This window comes from Pundamilia nyererei, unplaced genomic scaffold, assembly GCF_000239375.1.
Source record: "Pundamilia nyererei isolate P.nyererei 1_Seehausen unplaced genomic scaffold, PunNye1.0 scaffold00038, whole genome shotgun sequence".
In the NCBI taxonomy this organism is placed as follows: Eukaryota; Metazoa; Chordata; class Actinopteri; order Cichliformes; family Cichlidae; genus Pundamilia; species Pundamilia nyererei.
In genome coordinates this window covers 1,296,943-1,316,738 of record NW_005187439.1, presented here as the reverse complement: position 1 = coordinate 1,316,738, position 19,796 = coordinate 1,296,943, and the positions used below count along the sequence as shown (strand labels likewise).

Here is a 19,796-nt window from a genome sequence, read left to right as displayed (position 1 = left end):
TTACTATGGACTTAATGCATACATATTATTAAAATATGGGCTATAACAGTTGCATAGCAAATTGAAATGCTCCCACAAATGGCACTACAACATGTAAAAAAAAATAAAATAAGCTCTGGTGGACTTGGTTCTAGTAGGTCTTAAAGGGTTAAATAAATATCGTCAAATAATCGCGATCTCAATTTCAGTGAAAATAATCGTGATTATCATTTTTGCCATAATCGACCAGCCCTACCTGCAATCCAGCTGGAGTCACACAATTAGTTCTCACATCAGTGCTTTGGGCCTCTATCCTCTGAAAATGTCCAGAGAAAATAACCTCACACAGGTAAAATGTTTGCACATGATGGAGATCAAAGAAGACAAGACCTGAAAGGCTCACGATTTGACATTTGCAATACACCCTGTGTTGGCTGCAATATACTCCACAATTCAGCTCTCACTAACCACTGGCTCTGCCTGCATGAGATAACGGTTAAAGAACATCCCTCCCTGGGATTACGATATTGACAAAATAACAGTGATGTGGACTTTTGCTAGTGTCGAGCAGCCCTACATTATTCAGTGAGCATTTAGTAGTTGTGACACAGGCCAACCAAATCTTCAGACTCAATTTTGTACTCACCTAGACACCTGTTAAATGTAATGACAGCTGCGCTCTGATGTTTACTAAATCTGTCCTCAGACAAAATGCGAAAGTACTCGAATCCACCTTTGCAGTAGTTCGTGCTGCAGTGAGTTTCTCCAGGACATCATTTAACCTCGATGAAACACAAACACACACACAGATAAAGCAATGCCTCCTGTGGTATAGTAGCTGGTAAAAATAGAAAAATTCTCCAATACAGACCAGACACACAGGGCAGTGGGATTCAACTGGTTCTGTGTCAGTGAATAATCTGATTTCTTTATTTTTGGGGGGGTTTTGTCGCTGTGATATGTGCCAGTACTGAGTCATGATTAACGAATGACACCATAAAGTTGTTATCAGAGCGAACTGTCATAATCAGATATGGTTTAAGTTGACCTAGAAGATTTTCTTTCTAGGTCAAGTTTCTTCGAGAGGGAAAATTAAGCCATTTCCTGTTGTAGTCTGGGATGGAAAAGCAAAACTATTTTGTGTTCAGGTTACTGAAAACTGCAATGCACTACTTAACACTAACAGCTGAATATCTTTTGAAATCTTTGGCAGGAAACCAAAGTAAATTACAGCAGCCGTGGTTCATCTTCCAAAGATTATGTTTACTGAGGTTAAAGTTGATTACTTTTATTATGAGTATGTGCCATAACCCAGATAAGTGGCATAAACTCTGCACTGCAGCCTATCCAGTTCCTTCCTTTCTACTGCTGACATCCTTCCCCTTTCTGTGATGACACACATAATGCTGGTCATTGCTTCTCATTTACACCACTCCATAGACAACCCACAAGCAAGTCCTTATCATAAATAAAACTAACTCCACTGAATAGATGGGCAGGCCTTTGGAAGTCTAAAGCAGCCAAGCACATATAAAAGTGAAGGCTTTGAGAAAAAAGTCACATATCCACACAATACACTTGGCCAAGAGAAACACGGCAGCAGTGGGGTTATAAAGTGATCAACGTGTAGCTTCGGCAGCATCAGCAGTAAAGCCCGTCTTCAGCTGCTGGCTAAAATGGAAACTCCGGCTGAGCCACAGGCAAGTCTGTTGAAAAGCTGACAGGCAAGAAAAAAAAATCTTGCTGGATGTTAGAAATCGAGAATCCAAAAGCAGAAGTGGGTTGGTCTGCGTTGAGTTTAAAAATATCGAGTCCAGTAGGCCAGCTTCCCCAGTTGTTGTTTAAAGCTGAGAGATTTAAGCAGCAGCGACTCAAAAACCAGAGAAAGTCTCTTTCAGGCACTTCATAGTCGCTCACCGAGTCCCGGTCACCGTTTAGATCAGTGGATGAAACGGCTTTTAAAAATTGACTCATTTATTAGTTTTAAAAAACGTTTGCAGATTGTATCGTATAGAAGTCAATGTGGCTGCTTTTGAAGTTGCTCGTGTAATGATGTCGTGATGCTTGTGCTGAATGTCAGTTGGTTCTTTCACTTATTGGTCTTAAAATCTGCTGCCCTCTTTGTCGAAGCTCTGCTGTGAAAAATAAATAAAGAATATATTTACGGGAAAAAAGCCCATTTAGGGCTGTTTGATATAACGATATATATCGGATAACGATATAAAAACGTCTAACGTTTCATTTTACGCTATCGTCTGTTTCATGGTGTCGCAAAATAAACTCTTTACGGCAATATTTGTTCATCATTTTGATGGTCACTGTAGTGGCTATATTCATTTCTTAAAGTTCTCTCTTTCTCTTATATTTAATATAACCACATTACGGACAGACAAGCGCCTGTTTTTATGCGTTGTCGTTAGCAACAACGACGGTAAAACCATCGCGTGTCCGCTTGTTTATCTTCCACATAAACCTTTCACAATAAAGCTCAAGATCCTGTTGAGACTTTTCAAAATAAACTTAATCACGTAATAGAGTATGCAGAGTATTTACAGATGAGAAGTAAAAAAGAGCTGCCAGGTGCTAAAAAATAAACCTTAGACTCAAACGTTAGAGCAGGCTTTTCCCCGCAGCACGCCGTGTAATAAATACTCACAAAGAAAACGGCGCCGTTACAACTTATGTCTAAAAATGTATCGTTTCATGCTTCGGTTAAAACACTCGACTCCAGCTACATGACGCGCAGCTGGAAACACTTCACGCAAGTCGAGCTGCCCGAGATTCACAAAGTTTACAGAAAATGTAAAATTTTTGTGATTTATATCGTTATCGGGACGATAGATGTCTTATATCGGGATATGAGATTTTGGTCATATCGCACAGCCCTAAGCCCATTGATAGATCATTTATTTATCTATCCAGATGTACTAAGTTATCACAAGCAAAGTGAAAATGAAAATTGGTTCGTTTCCCAAAAGATTTCCCTAGTTTAGATGATCCAAGATACTTCCTTATGAGCTAGTGTCATGAGGATGTCATTGTTCAAATAACTTGACTGGTTTCTTTTCCTTAAAAAGATATAAAAATATATTTGATAGTGTTTAAATAATTACTTTTGTCAGAGCTATGTTAAAATAAACATCTGACACAAAACTAAATTCAAAATGTTAAGAAAGTTATCATCTGAGTCGTATACAGGATGAAATAGCTCATCTATTTTTGTACTGTAACGTATCCTTGATCAAAGGCAGCATTTATTTCAGAACAATGCTGACTGTTAGCACTGCTGTTCAGGGCCCAGTGAAACAGAGAGTCACTGAAGCAGACACGAGGGCTGTGAGAATGGTAGAGTCGGAGAGCAGCAGGGCCGGGACCACAAACTGGGGCAAACACATGTCATACGACTCAGCATAAGGCTGAGCTGGAAAATCAACAAAAGGCAAGGCAGTAATCAGCAGACAAATGTAGGATTACATCTCACTCCACCTACTTGGTAAGCAGTGAGCGTCATGAAACCACCATCACGTAGAGCTCTGTCAGAACTTCCCTTTCTGCACTGTACTAAACCTATAACACACTGAAAACAGATTTAGGCGCACAAATGGGTGTCTTTGTGTAGTTTTACTACAAATTAGTTACACCTCTTTAAGGTAACTTTTTGTTTGGGTCAACCTCCAGAAGCTCTGAGGAAAGGTGACTCTTCTATGAAAACAAAGGTTCCAATGCTCCAAACAGCATATGGGGTTATGCACAACTCTGATAGTCTCAGCATGTAACAAAATGAATCATGCGTACATGGCCAAGCATGTTTACAATGAACCAAAGGAGAGTATTAAATCGGCCCCTCTTCTAATTTACTCCAGTGTGTGGATAACCAAGTTGCAAAAATGTCAGATCAAGAGGAAAGCCATGTCATCAATACTTGAATGCCACTGTGGCACTTTTTATACACAATCCATAGTTTTCTCTTACTTTGGTTCAGTTTTTGATGACTTCGAAATCAACTTTGTTAAGGAAGTGTGTTTTTTTTTCTTCCTTTTTGTCTCTAAATCCATTTGTAATTTAGGCTTCTAAAACAGCCACCACCTTTCAAACCTCTTATCTTTGTACGAAAATGAATCGGTCTTATCTGCTGATCCACAGTGTGTTATGAGGGAAGAACTGCCTGCAGCCTCCTGTAGGTGGCTGATTCAGAGTGACTGAACTCTTAGATCAGGCAATTTAGATTCCTTGCACAGTTTTCTACATGATGCTGCTGTTTTCTCCGACACTGACGTTCGTTTACCAGCTCTGTCTGTTGCACAGATTCCCTTTTCATACTCCAACATAAAGATATGTTAAGATCATGGCAACCTGTTACTCATCTCTCTGCCCTAGCATGCAACTGAAAGTCAGCAGCTGACCTATGCAATCACACAAACCCTGCATACTTAATTAGCCTTGGGGAGAGGTGACAGAAAATGGAGGATAAAGGTCGCACTATTAAAGGGGATTAGAGAACCAAAGGACCATCAGGAATTACCAGCTCAAAAGTGCTTTTTTTGGAGTAGTAGAAAGGGAAAAAATGGATGCATCTCTGATCATTTTATTCTAAAGGCACAGATAGGACTGTTTAAACTAGGGGAAAAAAGCATCAAACCGCATCTCGTCTCTGCTGAAGCAAAGACAATGAGTCAATGGCATCAATGGAATGTCAACTCTTCTGTGGAGGGGAACTGAGCTTGGCCCTCCAGTATTTTTCAAAGCATTCTCTTTAAGCGGATGCCAGCTTCAATGAACGTCTCCCAGAGTTAGCAACAACTCCTGGGAGATGAAGGCAGCCAATGCCCTGGAAAAGCCCAACTCTTCAAAGGCTTGTGTGGTTGTTCCTCTGGAGAAGGTGATGTAATCTCAGAAATGTCTCGTGGCTGACGGAGAAAAAATGGTTTGACAGGAGTTAGATAAAACACAAACTTGTAAAAGGAAATGCAAATTTGGAGAAAGTAAAAGGCTATGTAGGCAGGGTAGTGAGTTCACACCACCTCCCTGCCAAATGCTGGTAAATTTGGACTGAGGGTGATTAACTGTCTCCTCTGCCAGCCACGGTGACACACAGAAACGTAGTTATTTATGGGAAATAAATCCACTAGAGGCGAGCAAACATTTTCTGACACCTTCACATATTTTAATCAGCACTATTACAAATCAATTTTAAGCAACTCGAGTCATTTTCAGACATCAACTTGGACAATTCTGGGAAAATCAGGGTGAGATATTTTCTAGAGCAAATTTACTTCAGGTATGCTTAAGTACTGGAAATATGTTGTGTGGCTTAAATGAGGGAGCTGCCTGCAGAAGGCAGGAGGCAGCACAGATGACGCCCACTTGCTAGCAGTAAATGCATCGGACTATCAGCCGAGCTCTTCACACGTCAGTGCTATCCAGCATTACACAGGCTTTACACTGGGATGCTGGAAGGTTAAAGACTGGGTAATGCCGGATCTGACTCTGTTCTCGTACACGCCTCTGTCGTGTGTGAAAACATGACCATAAAACAAAGCAGTTTCTAACTAGTGCAACATGTTTTTGTCACCAAGTCAATGTTGCCCGACTTGTAACACGAGACAGAGAGACAGAGGAGCAGGAAATGATCTCATGCTGAACATGTCTGGTCAAGACCACAGTTAACTGCATCTAAAATGGGCATCTATTTAGTCCTGCACTAAACCACGCCTGGACAGTTGTCATCACAGACTAATATCACATAATTAGTCTTACAGTTCTACTTGTGCCTCGTCTGTCGGTCGATTTGAAAGCACAGCGGCTGTCGTGTATCCTTGACAAAAAAATACCGATTTATTTCTCAAAAATGTGAGCGCCACACTTTTCATGTGCTCGAAGAGTGCCACCACATTTCAGTAGTGTGTTAGCTGGATCGCTGAATGGTATCCATGACAACTAGCAGGCCTCACACAAATTGCTGCCTGTCAATTATATAATTACACAACATTAGGTACAGGAGGGTGACTTTTGTAGTCAATTAAATTTTAAATATCAATGGTAAAACATATAGATGTATGGTAACATTGTGATACAATATATTTGCATATACTTGCACCATGAACAACAAGGCGTTATAGTCTCCATTTAAAATTACAATGACAATCAACGATAGCCCCAGAGTAAACCTTAAGGCATCTTTGCGACTTAATCTTCAAACAGCACAAGTACATTTTTCATATCATAATTTTTCAGCTTTGATTTCGCGTAAGCCATTCCTACTCAGTTATGTTTGGTAAGAGAAAGAATAGACTATAAAATGTGAGTTTTAAATAGCTTTAAACATCTCATGTAAATATATTCAAACTACACATAATCTTAAAAACAAGCCAAAAATATGCAGTGTGCAGACTAGTGCTGGGTGAAGAAAGAATATACTCATTAACTCTCAGGGGATTTTTTCATATGCTTTACATTTTGTTGGTGGTCTATATTCTTGAGAATTCTATCGCATAAATAATTATCCTATCAACTCATAGCGAGGAGCAATAGAAAATCATGGTTGGATCTGTGCACTCTTATGTCGACTTTATGCGCCGCCTTCATTTTGGTTGTGTTGAGCTTGAGTTGAGAGTTGTACACAGAGACCTGCAGAGATTCTCATCATGTAGGGCCATAGAGTCCGAGTACTAATAGAATAACAGTGCAAATATAAAACGTATAAAGAAGGAATTAGCTTTAAGTCTTGCATATTTACACATTTGAGATTGTTAGCTCAAAACCAACAACATTTTGAGCTATCAAGCTAGAAAGTAGATGCACTACCTTAATTATTTAATAACATATGTTATCCCTGTGTGTTTGTTTAATCAGAGGTTATAAGGTATCCTTCATATGACTGCTGAGTATAACAGGTAAACACACAAATCACTGTTTGCTGGCCTGACATTGAATTAGATTTTTTAAAATGGCCAACCTTCATTTCTGCTTCCTGATGTCTAACTTTGATGTCTAATATCATTCTTCCTGACTTATAAACAGTTTTGGTTTCCGACTATTATTAAAACAAGATAACCAGGATAATTATCAAGCTATATTTGATTTTGTCAATTAGCAACCAACACTACTTATGCTGCTATACAATAATCCAAATACACTCTCCAACAGTCTGTGGCATATTTAACTTGGTTTGTATTTCTTTTGTTCTTCCCTTCAGCTTAATTACAATTTAAAGCCCATGTTTGTTTGTTTTTCCACATTGCATAAATCTATTTGCCCCCAAGTCTACAAATAATCGTGTTATGCAAGATCCCAATAGTGTCCAGAATTATTGTGATTATATTTCCTGAGAAAAATGGTTTAACTTAACCTACCTACAACCTACAGTAAAGTGTCATCCATGTCATTTTATTAATTTAAAGTGTAACAATTATTGAAGGCTACCCTCTTTTTATAGCGTTGGGCATTTGTGATATTTTTCTTTAAACTTTAAAATTATTAACACTCTTGAGAAGAACATGTATCTAATGACATCTTTAGGCATGTTACACATATCTTTTGCTAAGTAACACATTTGCTTCGTTTGGGTTTGGCCGATGATTGCTTTAACCACATCGGGATATATTCTTACAATAAAGATGCAACAGTAGGAGATGCTGTAACTGCTCGATGGTGACAATCTCTGTAATCGAAGCTTAATCGTCAAACGTCATGAAACGGCCACTGACACGGAGAGGCAGTTATTTTAGATCAATAACATCAATAAACATACTATATCCACCAAGGTCAGGCTTTTACCAGTGAACAGTAAACAAACCCCTGGTCGCTGCGGAAACGAGCTCAGCACCCAGCTCTGATTTTCCCTACCTGCTATTCTCTCTGCGCTCCGCCAGCATCTCAACTCATCAACAGAAGAAGAGACAAGAATATTCCACCATGAGCCAAAGACCAGCCGCTCTTCCTCCCAACAACAGTGTCTTCCTGAAACAGAGAGGCGATGGCAATGGTGTCATGCCTTCCCCTCACAGCAGCGTAAGGAGAGGAGAGGAGAAGCGCGGAGGCATGGCTCGCCTTTATTGGCAGTACCAGTGGCTTTGTTCGCCAGTCAGCACTGTGTGTGTGTGTGTATGTATGTGTGTGTGTGTGGTCTGCCGGGACTGGCACAGCTGATCCCCCCCTGACACCGGGTGGGGTGTACAGGGCTTTGGAGAAAGAGGAGGGGAGGAAAGGAGGGCGGGCTTTGGCCTCAACGACGACAGGAACATACCATTACCACAAGAAACGGGGAGGAGGAGTGGGAGGCAGAACTCACAGCAGTGAGCATCATTAAAAATTCATTTTCTGGCCATTTCAGTCGCCATCCTGTACATCCAAGCTCCGACAGCTCACATTAACTTTGCATTATTATGTGGTGTGCTTTCGGGGACAAGAACAGGGAATGAAAAAAGCATCTCAATTAATCTACACGTGTCACACCAAAGGGTTTGTAGAAGGCAACTGAAATATTAATATCCGATAATGTTCTTAAAAACAGAAAAGGGCTAAAATTATTAAAAACAGACTGCTATTTTAATAATTTAGTGGTTAATAGGAATGTGTGTGACTAGATGTTTAAACAATGCTTTCCTCACTAGTCAGCACTGGAAATCCCACATACACACTGTAAGGAGACTGGGCAGTCTAAGTTCCCTGAACATAAATCTATGCAGGAATAATGTAATGATAAAGATGTTGGTTATCCCATTTTTGACCCCAAAGAGCCATCCAACAATAAAACATCAACCATGTTAGCCAACAGCATTGTTGTTATTGAGAACCCTGCACACTATCTTTGGCATTCCTAGTTCTCCGATTACGACTGAGACCACTGCCTCCACTCTACATATCTTCTATAGCTCCTCTCCCAGGGCTTGGTATTTCTCAAGCTTCTTGTGTTCCTTCTTCCTGATGTTGCTATCACTTGGTATAGCTATCTATCACTACGGCCTTCTGCCTCTGCTTTTCCACCACTACTATGTCCAGTTGGTTAGCCATCACCAGTTTGTCCCTCTGTATATGGAATCGCCACACAATCAAGATTTGGTTATTCTCCACCACCCAAGGAAGTGTCTCTCATTTTGACCTTGGGACTTCCAGTTCACACTCAGCACGACGTTCCGGTACACTATGCTGGACACTTGGTTATGGCATTCATGCATCCCTGCTTGCTAGCATCTTGCACCCTGTTGTTAGGTGCTGGATTGTCTCAGGGGCATCTTTGCACCTGGCCTGGTGTGGCAGACCCCAGCCTCAATTGATCTTGTGTTTGGAGCTTGTTCCTGTGCTGCCATGATACGTGCCTCTGTGCTGTCCTTCAGTCCAGCTTTGTGCTTCAATATTAGCTATTAGTTATAACTAAAGATTATTCTTATAGTCAACTAATTAGACAATTTTTCTTTGATTAGTCAACAATTATTTCAATAACTCTTATCTCTGATTCCTATGTGCAAACCTCCTGCTCAAGTCTGCCCAACTGGGAATATCACCCTGTTTACATCGTCCCACAGCAAATAAAAGTAATGACCCAAGAAACATATGAATCTAATAATAATAATCAAATGTATTTTTAGCATTACTCAATATTACAATCAGAATAAAAATGAAATAAATAAAGATTGCAGGTAATACAAGTTACAAGTGCTGGTAGGAGTTTAAAGTGAATGTGCAAATAGGAAACTAAAATCGCTTCTGTCCATTCAAATAAAGCTTTAAATGAAATCAAAAAGGCATCTTTTCAATTCTCCATTTCCATTTTTTATCGTCCCGCTGTTTTGCCGTTCATGCTGCGTTCTTCTTCTTAGCACTGAGTGCATTCTTGGCAAACAATACAGCCGAGACTGCCCCATAGTGTCCTGTAGTTTAATTATGCGGCAACGAATTTTTATAGTCGACCTCATCGATTATGCTGATGAACTGTTGCACTGGGCAGGATATCTATTTAAAAAAATTAAAATACATCCTTTGCTGACATTGTGTGCATGCAATGTTGTGTATGGTGCAAGCTGTCAAGTATTTCAGCAACATTTACTGAAGAATGACTTTTAAATATATGAGCAATGAACTATACTAGTTGAGTAATGTGACTTTTTTCCTCCAACTTAAAGGACCAGTAAATTAGTCTCCAGGAACATGCTTGGTGGTTAATAATTCCCTTAAATCTATTATCAAAATAAAATACCACATTTTTTATGACTCAAGCTTCTTAAACATGAGAATTTCTTCCTTTCCTTTTTTGAAATTGTAAATTGAATATCTTTGGGTTAAGAAAAAAATAGCTTTTTTTAAAAACTCCAAATTATCAATTGAAACATTTTTCACAATGTCCTGTGGCTTAATAGACAACATGAGGAGATAAATGTCAAATTAATTGACAGTGAAAATTGCCATTAGTTTCAGTCCTGCAGAATTAGTATGTCACACTGAGATTCACATCACAGCTGTTTAGGTGCAGTGATTATGGGAATTTCCTGACCTGAAAATTGGCCTTGAAAAGTTCAGAAACCTCTACAAGAGACTGTAATGGAGCATGCTGACAGCTAGAGACATTAATGCTTCACTAAGAAGATGGTGAAATGTGACTTCCAGCGGGGAAGGACGGGATCATACTGAAACTAGTCTAGCAGGGGAAACGGATCACAGATCCACCCCACTGAACGAAACCTGCTGTACAATATCACACTTCCAAGGTTAAATGAAAGAAAAAAGAAATGTATGCTAGCAGTAGCTTAACTGTGCGACCTGTTGTGTTAAAAACCTTAAGAGATCTGCACCAACTCCAATCACTCTGCAGTTGCTGTGAGATTTTCGTTTTCGTATGAATCAAAAGTGAGAATATAATCCAACATTTTATTATAGCTTCAATGAGCACCACTAATAATCATGAATCACAGACAACAGCACCAACATTTAAGCTCATCTTGAGTCCAATCTGTTACTGCCATGCAGTTACAGACAGAGTGTGGGCCATGAAAATTACAGCCAATTAAACTGTGGTGATAAAAAGACCTGTGGAAATCTCTCTCCTTCAGTCTGTCCAATAAAACGGCAGACTGTATAAGGCATTACTCCAATTTCATATATCATCAATATCCAACTCTGTGGCTGACATAAGCAGCTTCAGGTCATAAAAAATAACCACTTACTTCATATAATATGTGTAGGGATAAAACTAAAAATACTACAAAAACACCTTCAAGTATTGAAGTTAGGATGTCCTGACATACTGGCTGAATATCTGCATCAGTACTGGTTCACTGATTAGCCAATAACTTGTACTGCACCCTCGTATCCAAATATGGTCACCTACAGCTGAAAAAACACAAAACAAAAACACAATACTGGCTGCTGTCACTATGGCAGAAGTCCAAAACCAGTGGGTGAGGTCACAGTGGGTGCATCTGTTTTCCATACAAGCTATGGTTACATGGCATTTACCAATAATAGAGGTGGTTCCTTTTTTTATTATTTACGGAAGAGTTGAAACACTTATTTATCAATTCATAAGCTACGGTAATGTTCATAATGTTCAATGAAAAGTAAGACCGTCTCTTTATATACTCTGATTTTCTGTAGCCCTCAGCCCATTTTTGAGGAAGTACACTTTTATAGTTCTACTTTAATAAAAGGTTCACCGATTTATAAAACAGCTGGCCTTTTTTTCCCTCAACACTACTCAAACAGAAGTAAATAGTTCTTTTATTAGGGGCACATTTTCAGCTGTGGATTAACAGCTGTGTAGACTAGTAAGTGAGGTGATTGTGGTTTATCTGACTGACTGAAAATAGATTCTATGAACTTAAGCACTGGGCCACCTACCACCACTTACAGTTGGCTGTGGAATTAAAACGAGATGAGAACCTTCACAAACTGTCTTGTTGTGGCATCTTTTTACAGAGCCACCTTTCAAATTCAGTGAGCGCTTTAGAATGACTCATTCTTTCACAAATGTTTATAAAAGCAGAGTGCATGGTAAGGACCTAAATTTTAATTCAATTCAATGCAGTGAAATTCAGTTTTATTTATTTAACACCAAATAACAACAACAACTGGCTTGAGGCACTTTTATATTCTCAGGTTAAGACCCTACAATAATAAACTCCCTATAATATTACACCTATGACAATGGGACTGAAAAACCCCTGAATTCAAAGTTTCAGGTGAATAAACCCTTAAACATTTTAAAAATCTGCAGTGTTCTGTTTTATCATGTCATCAACTTGATGTAATCCAATGGTGCGAGACAAAACATAGACACAAACTATATGGGCACAGCACATGTGTAGTGTCACTAATAGGATGTGCAGGCCCTTCCCTCGAGTGCTAATTAAGATTGATCCTCTTGTGCTTTATTAGTGCGTGCTGCGTCTTCTCATGAAAGATGACAACTAGTAAGCTGCGACTTAAGTCTGTTGTTTGACGTGGGCTTATACCGACAAGCCTAACACACCAGCAACTCAGGCCATATTGTTTTGTGTGTGATGCATTTGAATGGCCTGAGAAAGCTCAGTCGGTGCACTGAAAGGAAAATCAGCATTGGCCTTGAGCTGCATCATCCACAAGACTTTAATGCAGCTGCCCGGCTACACTTAATCAATAATAAGAGCCTCACAAAGTACAGGATACACCCCACAGCTCCCATCCCACCACACAAAAGCAGTTAGCAGGTAAAAATAAAATCTCTAATGGTGATATTCGATTTGTTAGTCTAGGATCTTTGCTTAGGTTTAATCTGAACCTTTGGTGTAACACTCAAAAATGCTATAGTTTCAGTTATCCTCCAGAGTGGGTTTGCTTGTTTCAGTTTACTTTATGTTTAGTTTTACAGGGTTTGTCCTGCATCCACCAAAGAGCCTTTGACATTCCTCCAAAAGAAAGAAAGGATTTTTCACCACCTTCTCTACCGAGGTTTCAATTTACTCAAGAATAAAGTAAACTTTGCTCATCACACGGACAGAAATACCAGGAAAAATGACTCTTAAAGGTCTTAAATATATGCAGACACGTGTATTTATGTGCACAGTCATCGCCCAAATGCCCATGCTGAGAAACAAAATGCCTGCTTTTAGTTAAGATTTAATTATTTTTAAGGGTCAGTTTTTGTTTGTATAATGGTAGATTGTAATGCAGTAATTATGATGTTCAGAACTGTAAAAGACAACAATACTTTGTAGTAGTACTTCTTTGTGCTGGTTGTACTCACAAATTTGAACACAGAAGCCACTTTGGCTGCTCCCTTATTCTCAAAGGTCACCACAAGAACATATACAGTTAGTTCACTAGACTCTTTCTTTCATACTCTGTTGTGTTTTAATTTTAGTTAACTATAACTTGGTGTTAACCAAATATATAACTGTTACTTACCTAAAACCCTGACATAAAAGTTGTAAAAACTGTATTGGGGCTGATAACGCATATATAATGCAAGAATAGCTTTGGAAAACCAAGTAGGATTCCTACACAAATAGCTAGCTGAAGCAAAACCTCCATTTGTTATCAGAGTGTGGATGATGGCCAGAACAAAGCAAACTGTCATCACACTGGAAAACTACTGTTAATCTATTGCAGATCCTTGGGAATGATTCTTAATAGCTGACCGTTATAAAAGCAAGCAAAGCAGAGATGAAATGAGTAAACAAATTCATTTAGGCCAGCATTTATGCTGACATTCGGGAGACATAAGGCACTGTCCAAACAATCAAATACTTACAGGATTAACCACTTAATCTCCCTTACCCCCCAAAATAGCAAAACAACAACAATCTACAGCTGCAGAGCGAGAACAAATGTATTCTGTTGGGTTTAATAAATGCATGAAAAGAACAGCTGTCTCCGTGTTTGTATAATTATGGCTTAGATGAAAATCAGAACACATTTTATGAATAATCAATGTAGAAATCCTTATAATTCCAACAGGGTTCATTTTTTCCTAATTGTATTTAGGTCAAAGTAAGCCCTGTTGTAGCCCCGGGGAGTAAACTCTGGATAACCAATGATAAAAGGTTCAAAGTTTCAGTGCCTGTTAGCCCTGAATCACCGTGAGAGAAAAACAGAAGAAAGGAAGACCCGGAGGCTACACAGTCAAGACTGCACCACCAAGTGCTGGCAGGTCTTGAGTCACCTCAGTAAATCACAACAAAAGGGGAACTTGACAAACGCTTGGTAGACCGGGTCTAACTAACTGGAGGCAGAACACCACTAAGCCTTCTTGCCAACGCTGCTGTATTTTACAGCATAGAAATTTGCATGTGACAGTATTGCTGCCCAGAAGTGTAACCCATTTGCTTTTTTGTAGCTAGAAAAAGTAACAGGGTTACTCCTTACAGATGAAATAAACTATATGAGTGTCACTAATGGTATTATATGTGGAAAAGGCAGTACAATCACCTCACATGGACAGCACTAAAGTCCAAGAAGTTTTCCAAACAATAATAAAGAAGAAATAATTCTCAGGTGACTTGGGGGAGAGCTTTAGCTAACTGTTTGGGTTTGCACATCGACAGAACAAAGTTAAGGAATAATTCGGTTACTGGTAGTTAGCAGCAATCGGGTTTCTGTGCCTCGAGTTTTCAAATTATTCAATGTGATGCAGTGTTTATGCAGAGCAGTCCGATAAAGAAAGCTGCACTGCAGTGATAAAAGCTGCCGGGTAAGGCTTAAGAACGTGTCTGTAAAGGACTTTTAAGGACTAACTGATCAACTGTCAGCACAGTAGCTCAGTGGTTGCCTCACAGCATGAAAGATCTAAATTCAAACATAGGTAGGACCTTTCTGTGTGGAGAGTGCGAGTTCTCCCCATGTTTGGGTATCCTTTTCTCCCTCCACTGAAAGGCATGGCAGTGCTTTTAGTGTTTTTCTTGGCTCAAAAAAAGGTATTTTAGGGGTGACTATGCACAAGAGGTCCACATATAGTTTAAAATAACCAGTCAGTGTTATCTTACTTAACAGAGGTCCATTCATTTTCCTGTTATTTCGGGCCATTTGTTAAACAAAAGTGATTTTACTGTTAACTAAATGAAAATCACACTTAAACAAATTGGTTATAAACTATTTCACTGCAGCCCTGGTGAGTTTCCTGTTGGTGAACACCAAAACCTCTTGGGGGTTGGGGGCACTAAATGTTTTTATGCAGGACAAACCCTGCTGCCTATTCTGGCACACAGCAAATACTCACAAAAAATAGTCAACACAAGATCCAAAAGCCAATGAAGTAATTTTTCCAAACCCCTCCAAGCCTACTTATTAGACTAATTATCCTAGTATTATTTCTGAATTACAGCCAGTTTGCTTGCTTGATAACTTCACTTTTATGAGGAAAAAAACACTCACCAAAACACCGACATACACTCAGGGCTTCCTGCTTCCAATGCTAGAACACAGAGACTGTTATTTATTCACACACAGCTCTCTATGTAGATATAAACTCAATTCAGAAATTGAGTTTAGCACAGCCATCAACAGCCACCTCAACTAATCAGGTTTTTAAGATTAGATTAGACTCCAATGATGCTCACTTACCAGTTCACTGCAATAACAGACCTCTACATATTCACTGCTATTTCCAGTGGCTGCTGGATGACAGTTCAGCCCCCCACCCCCCACCTTTACAAGTCACAAGCAGAAATGTTATGTAGCTTTTAATTGTATGGTGTGTATTTGTGTACATGTCATACCGCACCTTTCACAGTGCCCCAGCATGAAACAAGTTTTCTGCCCCATCCTGCTGGGAGGTGATTAGCTTGTGTGCAGGCATCCGGGCAGATAGCCATACACTCAGGGACAATGCGCACACACAGGTGACTGCTGCACATCAGGCGCAGAGCAGACAGTAAAATGAGGACGATGTGACCGCTATAGCTTTGCCAGTCATTGCGAATTTTCCCCTTAAAGACCAGCTACTACGAAACACTCACTTCAACGCGATTTAGCCACCTCTAATAAAAAAAATAATGCGTTTATCCAAAGCGACATACTGCACATGTACCCCGAACGTTTTAATTACCAGCGGTCCTGTGTGTTTTCCAATGGCTGCGATCTGTTAAAGTCCTGCTTTAGAACTCGGCTCCACCGTCAGTGAGTGAAAACACAACCAACCAGCAATCCCCTCCGTTTGCAGCTACGCTAGCCCACAACATGCAGCTAGCGACCAGCTGATCACTAGCGTCGGCTTATCTGAACCTCAACTGTCAAGCTAAACGGGTGACGTTCCTTCAAATGTACGGCCTTCAATAACTTTACTGCAAATAAAGATGGCAGCTGGTGTTTCCACAGTTACGGCGGGTTCGTTGTATTTTTCCCGAGGTTGCCACTGTCATGCTAACACCAGCGATAACGGTGCGGACTGTAGTTCAGCCGAGATGCACATTCCAGCCCATGCTAACTCGCATGCTAAAGCAGCTAGCACACATTTGCTAACTAGCCACTTCCAGAGAGGAGAGCGTCTTTGGTGTACCCGCCATCTACTCACCAGTAAGCAGCGTTTGCGGCAAAATGCGTCGGTGTGAGCGTTGAAGATAACCTCCAATGTGTGAATTAAGTCGGTACGGGGCACTCCGTGTATATCCATATGTCTCAAACGATGCGTTAATCCCAAAGTGGTTGCTGCTCCCTCTCCTTCCTTTCGCCGGTCGCCATGTTTCCTCAACATCCAAATAAGCCGAGCATGTAGCCAGGTCCCAGCGCCGATTTTCCTCCTAACAGCATCCTCCTCTCGGCCCCGAGCGAGGCCGCAACTGAAACACAATCCTGACATCTGTTGGATAAAAGGAAAAACACACTCGGTGGCAGGGATTTAACGGGCACGCATTCAATTAATTTCCCTCTCTTTTATTTAAACTCACAGAATGTGTTAGGGCTGAAAAGCTTTTTGTTTTTACATTTCTTAGAATTTTTTTTTTTACCTCAATAGAATTATTGCACCCTTTGATCAGCACCATGGACAGCAACTGCAGTGAGCAGTGGGGGAAACAGACATATTTATTTAAGCTTGTGCTACGAACTTACATGGTCTTTTTCCAACTAAACTATCACAATCCCAAAGACAACTGGAATGACTATAAGCACGGAACAAAGAAGACAGGCCTATTAACCACAGGTCCCCAAACACTGACTGGATGGGTCACTTTATAACAAACATCTCATTCAACAATCATTTCCAGTGGACCAACTTCTATATATATCATGCAAACATGTCATAGTATGAGTTTATATGTTCAACATATGAGTGTAACAATGGATGAATTCCTTATATAAACCTCTACTACTCAAACTACTCGCTCTTTAGAGCTTCATCTTTTGGGCCTTGTGCTCAGGGAAGTTGTAGACAACCCTGCTTAAACCCAGTATATTTATCCTGCTTTCTTCTCTCCTTACACTCCTGGTGGGAGCCACTTTTTTTGCTTGGGTTGCTAAACAAAATTTATAATGTGTTGTCCAACTTTACTGGCTATCTGTCCAGGATATACCCTGCTTTTCTCCCTACTTGAAATTGTACTTAGATTTTCATAAGACATCTCAGGCTATCTATTATTTGTTTTCTTTCTAGAACACTCATTACAATAATCACTGATACTTACAGAATTTTATAGGTGCATAAGAATAGTCTTTTTATTTTTATTTTATCTTGGCTATGACTCGGAATGTAACTGGAATCCTTTACATCCAAATAAAAGCAAACCCTTGTTTTAAAATAAATATGTTATTATGCAATGGCTAAAATTGCTTTAAAATAAAATTAGGCTGTGAGACAAACAAATGTGATTCAAGATGGTATGCTGCATTTTTTCAATCATTTATCCTCTGAATTCTAACCTCTCTGCTATAAATAAATCAAGCTTGTAAATTTTAATCGTAAATTGTAAAATTCTTCTCACATACAAGTTCTTGAATAATCAGGTCCCATTTTATCTCACAGGACCACACCATGCCAATAGAGCACTTTGCTCTATAATTGCAGGCTTACTTGTGGCTCCTATTATGGGGCGATCGTGGCTCAAGAGCTGGCAGTTCGTTTTGTAATCGGAAGGTTGGCGGTTTGAGTCTCCGATAGTCTCGGTCGTTGTGTCCTCGGGCAAGACACTTCACCCGTTGCCTACTGGTGGTGGTCAGAGGGCCCGGTGGCGCCAGTGTCCGGCAGCCTCGCCTCTGTCAGTGCGCCCCAGGGTGGCTGTGGCTACAATGTAGCTGCCATCACCAGTGTGTGAATGGGTGGATGACTGAATGTAGTGTAAAGCGCTTTGGGGTCCTTAGGGACTAGTAAAGTGCTATATAAATACAGGCCATTTACCATTCCTAAGGTAATCCTAACATTCTCCACTGATTCTTTTTGCTTTTCATTTGTTATCACATTGTTTTGTTGTGTTTACTTGTCCAGGTTGAGTTGTGTAAAGAAATCTTGTATTGACAGTTCTGTTGTCTTTCTGATTTTAGTTCTCTCATAATATAAAATTTGTTTGACTGCGTGCTTAGTCCTTTCTTGTCTCTGTGCTAGGTGTTTTCTTTCCAGTTGAGTTTTTTTCGGGTTTTATTTTGATAATTAGTCATATAATTAATTGTTTTGTGTTTGGTATGTTGTTTTACTTCCCCCATATCTTGTTATTCTGATGCAGTTTAACTGTGTCTCTCTGGCCTGATCATCCCTCTACATATATTGTGTGAGTCTTTCTTTGTCCTTTGTTGTGTCCCTGTCAGCTGTGTGTTTCCTGTGGTTTCTGTATTGCTTGGTGTATAGTCAGTGATTTGTACTTTACTTTTTGTACTTTGTTATTTTTTGTGCATTTAGCATTAAAGGCTTGTGTCTCCTGCATCTGAGTCTGCAACATGCCTGCCACACAGCTACACCCTGATAGTCTTCATTTATACTCCTTGCATTGGCTTCCAGTACATTATAGGATTTTTTCTAAAATTCTTGTATTAACATACAAAGGACTAAATGGCCATGCTCTAGATTATATATCAGCTTCTTACAAAATACACTGCTGCTTGCTGTCATTCACAGACTCAGAGGTTGTTAGTTGTTCCCTGTACAAAACTAAAGACTACAGGGGGACAGAGCCTGTGGACCCACAAGCTACCATTACCACTACGATGTTTAGCTGATTTAAAAAGCAGCTAATTTATTTTGTTTTAACAGGAATTATGTTGAGAATTTATTTAATTTTTTCCCGCCTGTCCCGTTTGGCTCTTTAGCCATCAAAATTATTCTCTGAAGGCCAAGAAAAATGCCTTCAGAGAAGGCTTTATTAAGTGCATCATCATGGCCTTCCCGTATTGGTCCATTTGACTGATCTTTGCTATTATTATTTATGTATTTATTTTTAAAGAAAAACAGAGGGGAAGACTGACAGTGAGAGAGGACACTTAAAAAAAGAAGAAAAAAAATCACCTGGATCACATCTTGAGAGAAAAAAAGAGAAAACAAGCAAAAAGAGAGCAACACAATACACACAACCTCATTGCAATAACCTAAATAAATGTAAGTAACAGTAAATACTAAATATTGTATGTTATTGTGCAGCACACAAGACCGACAGCGCACAATGTGCTTTGAGGTAGCAGCCCAGAAGGGTGAAGTTTGTGTCTGTGAGCACCCATGTGTACACCCGTGTGGACGGGCGCGCTTTTATTCAAAAGGTTTCTCCATGTAACAATCTGTGAGAGGGTGTGGGGAGCCATAGCCCCGACCCCCAGCGCATGAAGCAGAGGAGATCCAGGCCCCAGACATCCAGAGGCCCCCAGAGCGTGAGAGCCAAAGGAGGACCAACAGAGAATTTTTAAACAACTTTTTATTTTATTTTGACTTGTTG

The 19,796-nt window shown here is 39.9% G+C and overlaps 1 protein-coding gene across 6 annotated transcripts in view; it reads right to left on the bottom strand.

Annotated features, from left to right (window-relative positions):
• The window catches only part of wdfy3 (WD repeat and FYVE domain containing 3), a 117,825-nt gene extending 101,113 nt beyond the window's left edge, over positions 1-16,712 (bottom strand). For 4 of the 6 annotated variants that reach the window (XM_013910215.1, XM_013910217.1, XM_013910216.1 and 1 more), the window contains exon 1: positions 7,825-8,145. In XM_013910215.1, the coding sequence (XP_013765669.1) occupies positions 7,825-7,853 (29 nt within the window). In that variant the 5' untranslated portion in view covers positions 7,854-8,145. Of the gene's footprint in view, positions 1-7,824; positions 8,146-15,994; positions 16,071-16,459 lie in introns of those variants that run through there. The other 2 variants (XM_013910218.1, XM_013910219.1) reach the window with 2 other exon arrangements.
• Positions 16,713-19,796: the final 3,084 nt, after the last annotated feature.